Raw genomic sequence first — 12269 nt, 5'->3', positions numbered from 1 at the left:
ACTCCAAATGATATATAAATATATAACCTGTTAGCTTCCTGTCGCCACTTCCGCCTTGCTGGGTCGTGATCTTTTGTCCTCTCTCGGTCTGCTCATTTATGGATCAAACAAGTGAGTTTATCTCATAGGTTTCATATTGTCAATGTAGGAAAATGAGAGTCCTCCATTCCGCCTATTTGTATCGATCGTGTTCGAGGAGCCTATTTTTCCAAGGACCTCCCTCTTTTTCATTTTTGTTGGATCTCTCAGCCATCTTCTAGTAGCATATTTGGTTGCTTCGCTTGTGATCAATTTATGTCAAACTTGGTGTTATGTTTCCACGTCTCCGCCTTACATGATTTACTGCTTGTTTGGAAATCTCTTTTTACACTTACGTATTTCTATTGCTATGTTGGTGATTTCTATTAGTTCATGTCCTCATTAGCATTACATGGTCTTTCCAACCTTGAATCATACGTGTGTCAAATTTATGATATGAAACTTGCATACGACTTGTGACCCAAATATTTGTTTGGAGTAGATTTGTCATAGAAGTATTGGTTTGGAGTCTTCCATGATATTAATCTTTTAATTATCTACATGGCATCTATGTCAGTAATTTAATGGCAATATTTGACAGAAATTAATGGAGGGTAAAAACGTCATATGTGTATTAATTTGGAGTTTTTGTGGTAAAAATTCAGTTTATGATAAATTTATCACTAATGTACCAATTTGGCATTTTTCATGAAATTAATTCTTCTTTTTACAATGCTAGTCAACAATGGTTGGCAACCTTGCCTAGGCTAGGTGAGGGCATTACGGCATTCGTCGGCCATAGGCGAGGGCACCAGGCCCCCATCCTGATCCAAGCGAGGGTCGATGCCCTCGCCTGTTGGATAACAAGGATGTGGAGGCCCTTGCTCTTGGCTAGCGAGGGCCACAATGCCCTTAACCAGCCCAAGTGAGGGCAGCTAGCCAATGTTTGTGAAAAGAAAAAAGTTCAAAGAAAAGAAAAAAAAAAATTAATAAAATTAAAAATTATTAAAATATTATTAAAAATTATTTATGTCAACATCGGTTATATCATGTAAGACAACTAATGTTTATGTCGGCAATCTTCGATCAAAATCGACTATATGGACTCAATTGGCAAAACATAAAAATGTTTACAATTTAGTTAATACAATTATTCGACAAAAATAAAAAATTGGCTTAGTTAAAAAGTATAAAACTAAATTGAAAAAAATGTAATAGATTTAAGACTTTTTAGACAATTTTCCTGCATAATGTATAGGGCGAAAGGTACATGATGTGTACATGGTGGTGTAATTCCAAACTTTGGAACCTACCATGTACTCACCAATTTCAAAATTTTAAAATCCTGAACCTACCTATGAGCCCAATCAAGTCTAATCTAAATCAAGCAAAATTGAATTGAGCAAGATGGAATTGCAAGAACCTTGTGCTACAGTAGTAGTCATCATCGCAATTATAATTCCTATTTCAATCGAAAGCTTTAATAGCACAAGTAATCATGTTTATGTGTCAGATTCAGACTACAAATATCATGATTTTATATTTGCGTCACTGGAAAACCTAATATTTCTCTAGAACATACTTAATTTAGTTTCGTGCCAATTCGGGTCACCTCTAAACGACCCAAAATAAAAGGCTTTTGCGCTCGCTCTCAATGACATATAAAGCCAAACAAAAGGGACTAATAAGAAAACGATACCCGCTGCGATCCTAACGATGACCCCGTTGACCGGCGAGTCAAGTCAATGAGCTGCGCCCGCCACACGACTTCGCCAGGGTGTGAACCAATGCGTCACGCATGACCGATTTAAGTCCTCAAAAATGGAGAATCGGAGCGACAATGATGGTAGCGCAAAAGCCACGCTTGGTAGGTAGCATTTAAATAGGCCAGAAAACATGAGTAAATCCATCCGCCGGCCGCTAAAGTCAAGCGTCTAATTGTACAGCACGAGATTACAATTGTCGCTTGCTTCGGTCGTTAGGGTTAAAGCGAATTGTTTTAGGTATCGTGTCTAATCAATCGAATCGGGAGTTAGATTGACCCCCCTCCAATTTGGTAATTTTCATAGCTTAAGTGACTGCACCGGACCATTAATTTTGTGTTCTTAGCAATTATGGTTCACTGGTTTTGCCCTTCATAGTTCCTTCTTACTTATGGGCCGCGTGTCCTATCCCGTTTTGTCTTTAGTGGGTTCTCATTCCATTAGATCAAAGAAAATATTTAAAACAAAATGAAAAGGCAAAAATTCAGAAAGACAACGATAACAATTACTAAAGTTGTATCTGGAGAAGCATAATTGCTAAAAACACCAAATCAATGGTGACAATTGACCAAATCAATGTCATATCCCTTTTTGTGGGTTTTAGAATACTTTCTTCGATTTAATGACACGAGAATGTCCTAAAGACAAGGTGGGATATGACATTGTTATATAATAGTCCATAAATTAAGTATGCAGATTTCTTATGAACCCAATCCTTTACTTTAAAAAACTTCAAGTTGCTTGAAAGTAAATGAAACTGATGCGCGCACCTAAATTTTTACATCAAGAATAGTCTCGAAGCAATTTCAATCCCTATCTGTGCTGTCTTTTTTCGTGTCGATGATTGCAAAAGTGAAAGCAGATAGATCCCAGCCTCTTGAGTTACGGACAGCTCAAAAGCGGTTTTTATTTTTTTATTTTTAACCTTTGTCATCCCCACACGACTGAAGATGAGAACGTAAACGAACGAAGCTGGATCAGTTCTGTCGAGAGAGTGAGTGGCCACTTGGATGCAATTTTTGCTTGTCGTTAGCCAAGAATACAAGGAAGAGAAAAAAAGAGAGAAAGAAGCTTCTTTGGCATCTGTTCTGTGGCTGGTTAGAACTTCATGCGGCTTTCTTGTTCTTTTGGCCAAATGTCTTGAATTTCAGGCGATGAATTTTTTATGCGACCATGTGGGGAGGGGCCCGGACAAAACTTATCAAGCCTAAGGACTTTGCCTGCCTGAAGTAAATTACAGCTTGGCAAGAAGATAAGAGCGATGTCTCGATTCTACGTGCTCTGGAAAGTCGCTTAGGCAGCAGTATCAAGGGATTATATTAGCTTGTGTAGGTCGCAGGTCTCCGACTTTCGAAATTGAATATTGAATCTAAGCTTTTCTTTTTTTTTAACTTTTTGGGCGGTGATTTTTATACCACTTTAGTTTATGGAAAGTGCCTCTAACCATACACCTAATCAATTTCCTCTCGTGTCAAAATCTGGGATATTATTATTAAATGTCATTGAGTCAAATCACGACGACGTGATTTGAGATGTCAAGTTTCAAGGGCAAAGTAATTGTTACACCTTGAAACCTGCCCTTTCGTTATTGGTTCCGATCTTTTTTTTTTTTGGGTAAAGGTAATAAATATATAAAGCAAGGACAAATGTACAAACGATCGGTCCCAAAACCTACACTCTCACAAACAATGTAAGAGTGAAGGGGATCCGAAGCAAAACAAACCAGCTAGAAGAGCAACCACAAGGGGTACAAAGAAGATAACCAGAAACCAGACAAACACAAAACAGCCAAGGCAAACCTCAGACCTAATGCCAAAGCAAAGAAACGGAGAAGCCACAAAACAGCCACAATGCGAATCAAAGCAAAGACAGCTTAAGGAGAGAAGATCGCCGGATCAAGACCCCAGCCTCTTTGAAGTCTTGTATTTCTCGGAGATAGAGGAACCTTGCTGAAAGTGATGGCTTTATCTCTAACCACCTTGAGAAGATGGTTTTTGAGAGCCGGAATCACCAAAGATTCACCACGAAAGATGATTGCATTCCTCTTTTTCCATATAAGATGACACAAAGCTCCAAAAGAGAAACGTGCAATCCTATGGTAGAAATCCATCCCAGATAAGAATTTCTTGGCCCAGAGGAGCACCTCTTTCCAGCATCTATTCTTTCAAGGAAGATTACACCTGGCGGCCCAAAAGAAGGCCAGAGAAGCCGAGATGCCGCACCCGAAAAATAGATGATCGATGGAGTCTGGAACTTCATTACAAAAGGCACACACGTTAAAATCAATTCTACCATAGGATAGAAGCATCACCTGAGTGGGAAGGCGATTTTTGGATATGAGCCACAGAAGAAACTAGTATCGAGGGGCTATAGCATTGTCCCAGACTAGAGAAACCCAATCAACACACGGTTTTCTAGCTCTGATGGACTCCCACGCCGATGCAACCGTGAAGGATCCGGAGGTATCGCAACACCAAATGAACCTGTCACACTCCATTGACAAGGATGGGAGAGTTATTCCCCATCTGATCAAGAAATTCTTTAACGTATCACCCAAAGGGTTGAAAAGGTTAGCAACCACTGCATAGTCGGGAATGTGTACTCCATCCCTGAATGAACGAGGTATAAAGCCATCAAGGGGGCCACAAGGCAGCCAGTAATCATGCCATAAAGAAACAGTTAGTCCGTTGCCAACCGACCACCTAAAAGATGATCGAAAATAACTCCTAAGTTGGAGAATTTTCTTCCAAGTCCACGAGCAAATCGCAGGTTGGTTAGAAATCCAGAAATTCCTCTTGTTCAAGAAGACTAAATGAATCCACCGGCACCACAAGGATTCCTTATCAGAGAAAAGGATCCAGATGAATTTAACTTTTCAAATGTGTAACTTAACTTTAAACTATATTGAAACCTGTCGGTTTCACTAGTTCCAAGGAACCCTCTACTGCTCTATATTATTTTCAATTTATTTTATTGAATTAAATAGTTTTTTATACATTGAACATTCAGCATAAAACACAATGGATTACATGATAAAATATATATAGTCCCAAAATCATAATGACAGTTGAAGTAAAGAAATAAATTAGTTTCCACCCATTTAACTCTGTGAGTTTATGTATAAGTCCACCCGTCTATATTAGCCAAAATCATAATGACAATTGAAGTAAAGAAATAAATTAGTTTCCACCCATTTAACTCTGTGAGTTTATGTATAAGTCGACCCGTCTATATTAGAGAGAGACAGAGAGAGAGAGGAGGGTGAGGGGGAGGGGGGGAGTTATTAGGTTGGAAATTGATGATCAACTAAGAATTTTGCCAATTTTAATTTAAGGGTTCAATAAACACAAAGTGAATTTTGTAAATAATTAGGTTAATATCACTAAAATCGGCACACTATGACAAATTTACTTAATGTTAGTTTTCATTAAATTTTACCATTAAATTACTGCGTTGAATGACATGTAATAAATGATAAATGTACTAGTTCACGGTTTTATCCTCTATTAGTCATAAGTATACTAGTTTATGGTTTTTTGTGATATTAACCCAATTTAATGGAAACTAACAGATGGACCAATGTATCGGTTTAAGGTTTTTGTGGTAAAAAAATAAGTTTGGGTAAATTTGTCCTACGCATATTATTTTGGGGTTTTTCATTATATTAATCTTAAATAATTAAGTACATATATCAATTAATAAATATTATACAATGTAACCTGTACCTTTTTACAAGTGTATTGCATAGGGTACAGGGTGCTCAGTATAGAATGTGTACATGGTGGTGTAACTCCAAACCCTAGAATGTATCATGTACTCATCAATTCCAAATTTTTAAAACCCGGAACTTATCTATGAGCTCAATCAAATCAAAATTGAATCAAGCAAAATTGAATTGAATAAGATGGGATTGCAAGAACCCAATGCTGCAGTAGTAGTCACAACGTGTCTAATTCCTCTTTCGGTCGAAAAGCTCTAATAGCATTGGCAGTTATGTTTATGTGTCAAATTCAGGCTGCGAATATCGTGATTTAATTTAGCTTTACGCCAATTTGTGTTACCTCTTCATTCAACATTATTTACTTCCACAAATACGTCCTGTAGTTTCGGTTATCTTGCACCAGGAATAGTATTTTTTCCACTAGTTTCTTTTTTTAAGATTACAAGTTATTGAGGCCACATACATACAAATTCAATTGAATACAGTCCCTAACCCATCATTTTGATCTTTCTCTCAAGGATCCAACATTAACTTTAAAAACTTAGCAGAAAAAAGCAAAAGTTTTGCCATCTGAGAAAAGCAAGCATCTTTGACCCTGCTTTGTCACATTCCTGCCTATCAGACGAGTCCTGCAAATGTTGCGCGATTTCGGCTTTCTTGTCCGGTGAACTTGCCGTGAACTCAATCGACTTTCTGCCTAGCTAGCTCAGGAGAAGATCGGCACCCCAAAAAAAGCTTCGTTTTCCATCCCAGCTTGGCCCCCAGGAGATTGGCCTGCAAAGTGGCCTTCTTCTGACCAAGATGGGATTTGCTTTTTCTTGTGGAGAACCGATCGAATCATTGTCCCGGATGATGATCGGCACGACGTCATTTGAGTGTTCCGTGTGACGGGATTCCCTGCTTGAAAATTTTGGGATTGGGAGAGAAGCTTCCAACGCATAATTTTATCGATAAAGATAGGCCGTCGGGGATCATGATAGGTACATTTCACCCGCGTCAACAAGCATCGCCTAGCACGAAATGCATGCGAAATTTGCGTGGAGTTTCATAGAAAGTAACGGGAAACGCCATGTATTTAATATTACGGACCCCCCCCCAACTTGCCATGTATGGACCATGTTCCTTCTTTTATCCTTCTTTTAAAAATAAAAATAAAAATTGGAATGTGTTTAGGGTAACGAAATCAGTGATCCTGAACTTTTTCTTATTTGTACAATTTCGATTTGGGCATTTTTGTTATTCAACCTATTCCTAGAACATTCAAAAATAGCACCGATGTCATGTGCTACTAGATCGCGTGACGCTCCCCGTCATTCTATTAAAATATAGTACCATTGCAATTTTGGTAATATCAAGGTTCCATTAAAGAGGTTGCCTCTATTGGCTCTTACCATAAATTTTAGGAAAGAATTGTATTGTTAAGACAACAAAAAAATGATGCCGTGTTTATAGTCGTAAAAAATTAGGGAAATATAGTTTGCAATGTAAGTTATTTCATAGTTGTAAATGTAGGTTTTAGGTTATAAAAAAATGATGCAAAATGTAGGTTTTGAAATGTAAAAAAGCTAGTAACTCTGGAGAGCAAAATTGAGAATGATTTTTCAACTAGCCTTGGAAAATACGTGATTTTCTGGAGATTTTTCTGCTTTTTTTTTTTGTGGTGAAGAGGGCCATGAAGTTGGTCCGTTGCTGCTTTACTCTTTTTCGACGTTTGTGCCTCTTTTGACAAAGACAAAGCAAAAGTATTTTGATAAACCAAAGTCCAGCATCTGATTTGATCTCGGCCGGCCACGTATACTTTGGGCAGAATTGATGTGATGCTGATTATAACAGGGTCATGGCTGCGGAAAAGCAAAAAATCTCTCGGCTAGACGAGCTTGGGCCTGGAATCAGGCGGGGAGGTCGGGCCTCGGCAGGTACGAAGCTCCATTACCACTCGCGTTCGGCCCGGCCCGCCCAGTGCTCAGGTCTAGCCATGCGTAATAAGGACATTTCGTGGGGAAATACTTGGGATCTCACCAACCGCATAGCCCCAGCGAATCCAACACGCGCATGTCGATGTCGCTAAACTCCTACATGTAGTCATTACGGGCATCGAATCTTTTTGGCAATAGTCCACATTCGCAATCCGGAGTGACGTGTAGGTGATAAAATACAATGAGAAAAAGCACATGAAGATTCATGAGGTCTGAATTTCGCATTTACAGACATGAAAAAGACAATTCTGATAGGCTTAAAAGCCACAGTATAGAGACGATTTACGCAATGAACGTGTCCCGCAGACAGGGACTGGAAAAACAATCGCAATTGTCATACACCGCACATTCGGATGCAATTTCTCCATTTGAAAACTAGAGCTGCGCCGAAAAGGCCATGCACATTTTGATCAAAGGAATTGACCATACCCCGGTGTTCACCACCATTCTTTCATGACTAAACTTTGCTTGCAATCAGCAGGCTACAGCCCAAAAGACAAAACGAACAATGCTTTGTATACTAAGATCGGTATACTACACTGGTTTACTAAATTATCGGGTATTCGAACAAGTGCCATGTTAAACTTCCAATAAAACTCTGCATCATCACTTAGTAAATAATTAGCAAACCGATTCTATTACACTTGCCACTATTGCCTGTGAAGTTAAAAAATGACCCTCGGCTTTCTGAAATTAACCAAAAAGAATGAGAACATCCATAACTGCAAACCTGACTATGGGCAGAATCTTTGGCCTTCATTGATTACGGGAGACACAGTAGGCAAGTGCCAATTGTAAGTGAGGTGAGTCTCGCATGACATTTTTGGGGAACAAAAGAATTTACAAAAACATGGAAATAGTCTGGTGCACAGCAAAACCAAATGTAAGATGAGTTTAACACACCGTAATACAAGGAAATCTATATCGCCCCATTCATGTAGGATGCTTGCCAAGCATCGGTTATCCAGTTGCAGATGTTTTCGCTGAGAGTTGTATAAGTGCGCGCCTGTGATAAGTGGTCCGCAGCTTCTTATATTTCTGCACAAATGTCCCAAAGTCTACTTCCCTATCAAGAAGCTTTTGGTGCAAAGCTTCAGATTCCTCCTCCGTCTTGCGCATTGATTCTACAAAATATCAAACAGATTGTCAAAACAACAAAGGCGCCAAGCTCAACTTCCTGACAGAAGCCGGATGCGGTAGAGTGAAGATCCAGCTTTAGTTAAGGACCCTAGTATTAATTATCATGTTCTGATTGGATTACCTTGAAGCTTCTGGATGAGAGAGGAAGAAGAGAAGAGCTTCATAATTTCTTCTTTCTGTCTCTCCAGTTCACTGAGCTTCTCCTGTGCAGCAGCCAACTCTGTCGTCCGTATGATCCTACACTGCAGAAAGAAAATGAAACAGCTTTAACTGATGCCATCATTGGCTGCCTGCCCCAAAATGACCCATGTAGAAGCATGATGTACCTGGTTTCTCAGCTCCATTATTTGAGGTTCCTTCTCCAAGTTCATCCCTAAAGTTATTGACAAAAATAATGAGACCAGTCTGCAATATAACATATAATACATGATAAAACTTCAGCTCCGGTCAGGAAAAGGTAACTCACTGGCAAGCTGCAGGGTTTCTTTCCGAAGTTCATCTCGTATCTGCCAGCCATCAGAAAAAATATCATTTTCAAAGAGATGAAAAACTAAGTTGATATCGTCATGAATGGTGCATTTTCTGCTCAAACGAGTCTAATAAGTCAACCAACCAGACCAAATTATTGCATTCAAACCAAGAATCAAAGACATGATGATGCTGTGAATATAGCAACCATCTGGCCAACTCCAGTTAAGATAATTGTTATATCTGGGCATGCAATTGCAGCTTAAAAGTTGTCTGTACTCATTCAATCAAATGTAACCAGAGGCACAGCATGAGTGCTTTAGCATGCATATAAGAGACTATAACAAAGATCTGTCGCAGTTGAACCATAAACAAATAAAAATACCATGAGGGTTTGGTAAAAACACCACATACAAAATGGCATTTCATCCTCTCTGGTTTTGAAGGGTAAAAGCACCCGAAAAAATGCTAACTAAAGATAAAAGAATAACCATAAACTTGGAGAGTGACAGGTTGAGTAGCAAAAACCAAAATCTACACGAATAGAACTGTATCACTCACATTATTTTGGATCTTCACTTGATCAAGTGAAAGTAAGAACTGGTGGTATGCATCCTTGTCAGACAAAAGCTTCCGCAACTCATCAACACTGAACAGATTTACAGAAGATAGGAACATGAATAGAGACAGGAATGACTAGCGAAGTATGATTAAACTAGCAGGAATAAAGCGAATAAAAAATAGTAGATCAATCCAAGATAAACAACTGAGATATTGTAGAGTGGGTAAAAGAAAATGAAGAGGAAGATGTTGAAAAGGATTTACATTGCTGAATCATCTTCTAGCACCCAAACACTAGTCAGTTTAATCTTCTAGCACTTACCAATTCGTGCTAGCACTAAAGCTTTCCAACTTTTACATAACATATCATAAAACTAATTCAGAATGGCAGACATTTCATTCCATACCACTATTTAAACCAATGTCATTTTGCACCAAAGATTGTGTTTTCTCTCAATATATAATCTTTTAGTGGATAAAAACTTTAACTATAAGACACCGAGGGGGTGCACAGCCATAAACATAAAGAGCCCAAATACTAAAACCTCACATAAAACAGCTCTCAAAACCAAAAGGGAGCTCAAAAAGAAGATAAATCATCCATTATATAAACCAAGCATTTACATCCATATGCAAGTTTTCACTATACCAAAAGTGTATAATTTAAGCCAGTTTTCTCTCAACATTATTTTGCGGCTGTCTAGTGTCATGTTCAAGTCAAGTCCAACTCTGCCAGCCAGTAACTGAACTCTGGCCAAGATGCATTATTTTCTTGACCAAAAGAATGCAGAACAATCACAACTTCATCAAGGTACTCTCAGCAAATATTCCACTAGGAAATTCTTGATTGCTGCTTCTGCGCTGAGGACTATCATATGCTTCTGGAAAAATAAGGTCTATGCTAATTAAGAGAACTCAGCAGAATGACTAGCTGGTGTTTATAGATCCTCTCTGTGTCGGCAGGACCACTAAGCTCAATTGTCATCTCATACAATGTGATGAATTTTCTGGGGTCTGCATGGGCACTTGGAACTAATGCCTCCTCATAAAGATGAAATAACCAAAACCAGATAAAAGTACCAAGGGCAAGTCAGCTTCCTAAAGTGCCACTAAGATTTGATCCCAACTTCAAGGTTTCATCCATTAAAAACCAGGATGCAATTCCATATACATTCAACAGAAAAAGTGAAGACAAACATATTTCAAAGATGCTCGAAACAAGAAGTACCTCTTGTCTTTCAAATGATTTATGATGCCAGAAGCCTCAGTGGGAGAAACATGGGGTGTAGACTGCGAGAAATAATTGAAACCGCCAGAAGAGGTGCTGCTCGGCGTGGAGGGACGGGAAGAACCGGGAGAGCTAACTACAGAAGGCGGATACCACGACTGCGAAGTACCATCCTGTGGGTGCGGCTGAGCTTGTTGCTCTTGAGATCCCCTGAAAGAAAAAGCAAAAAAGCAAAATTAAAACTCTAATCCGACAACCACCACCGGGGCACTCAACAATCGAACACTTCATTAGCCGCAGCATATCCAAGCTCCGCAAGGGCGAGCACAAGCTCTAATTTCCCACTCGCTCAAATAAAAGTAACCCTTTTCTGTTATGTCCCAAGTCGAGTTCCGGCCAGATTTACACCGGAATAGGACTTTCTTACAAGACCCAATTCTTCGAGAAACATCCATGTGGCAATTCACGGGTCTAATTCTACGATTATAAAACGGTAACATTCAATCTATCCCTTCGATACCGCAATTCAATTCTTGAAAATCCCGAACAAGGACACCGGCACTTCTTAGCAAACCCCAGAACCGCGCAACCGTGCCGAACCATCAAAAGCAAAACAAGACCCACAAACGCCGAAAACCCACGCCCCCAAATCGAGCTCCCACGCGAATTCAAGGGGCCACCGATCAAAAACACGAAACGAAAAGCAAACCCAAGAGGATCGGGCGTACCAGAACTTGAACATGGCGAAACGGAAAGCGCGGCCCCCTCACACCCCTCGGGCCCACCTGGCGATCGGCCGGCTGACGATCGACGATCAGACCCAAGAGGGCTCGATCGGGCGCGCGAGAAGGGAACGGGGCGAGGCCGCGGGCGACGACGGAAGGAAGGAAGGAAGGAAGGCAAGATTGCGAACGAAGGTTCTCCCCCCTTCTTCTTTTTTTCCTTCCCACCGGGGTTTGCTTTCTCGCTGTAGAAGACCTCGAATGGCAAAGGACGTAATTTCGCCTTTACTTTTCGGTTCTTCTCTCCTCTCCTCTCCTCTTCTCTCTCTCTAAAACGCCGGGGATTGTAAGGCAGTGGTGATGTAATTTGCTCGGAAAGCTCCGGATGACGACGCGTTCGCGGAGGACGGCGAAGACAATTTCTCTAATCGTTTTAAATCACCATCGACGCGGCATACGCATCTCCCACTTCCCACCTGTAATTTCGTGATTGGTCCATCCGATCTTACTAATTTTCACATATATAATGTGTATGTGTGTGTGTATATATTAAGGTTGCCATAGGAAAGGGGGAGGAAAGACGGATCCAATTGAGATTTGTGTACCTTTTATTGTAATAGAATATCGTTGGAGGCTCCTCTAGCCTTCCTCTTTGTTTTTTTTTTTTTTTTT

General features: G+C 39.8%; 1 protein-coding gene across 1 annotated transcript; it reads right to left on the bottom strand.

The window, feature by feature from the left end:
- Positions 1-8213: 8213 nt before the first annotated feature.
- On the bottom strand, positions 8214-11933 carry LOC104438802 (vacuolar protein-sorting-associated protein 37 homolog 1). Its single transcript, XM_010051979.3, has 7 exons — positions 11604-11933; positions 10876-11085; positions 9648-9735; positions 9085-9124; positions 8945-8991; positions 8740-8860; positions 8214-8602 (listed from the first exon to the last, which is right to left on the bottom strand). Exons 1-7 carry the CDS (start codon positions 11615-11617, stop codon positions 8439-8441), a joined length of 684 nt encoding a protein of 227 aa, XP_010050281.2. The 5' UTR covers positions 11618-11933; the 3' UTR covers positions 8214-8438.
- Positions 11934-12269: the final 336 nt, after the last annotated feature.

Source organism: Eucalyptus grandis, chromosome 1 (assembly GCF_016545825.1).
Source record: "Eucalyptus grandis isolate ANBG69807.140 chromosome 1, ASM1654582v1, whole genome shotgun sequence".
NCBI classification, from domain to species: domain Eukaryota; kingdom Viridiplantae; phylum Streptophyta; class Magnoliopsida; order Myrtales; family Myrtaceae; genus Eucalyptus; species Eucalyptus grandis.
The sequence above is the reverse complement of the archived record's forward strand: the minus strand, read 5'-3'. Positions and strand labels throughout refer to the sequence as shown.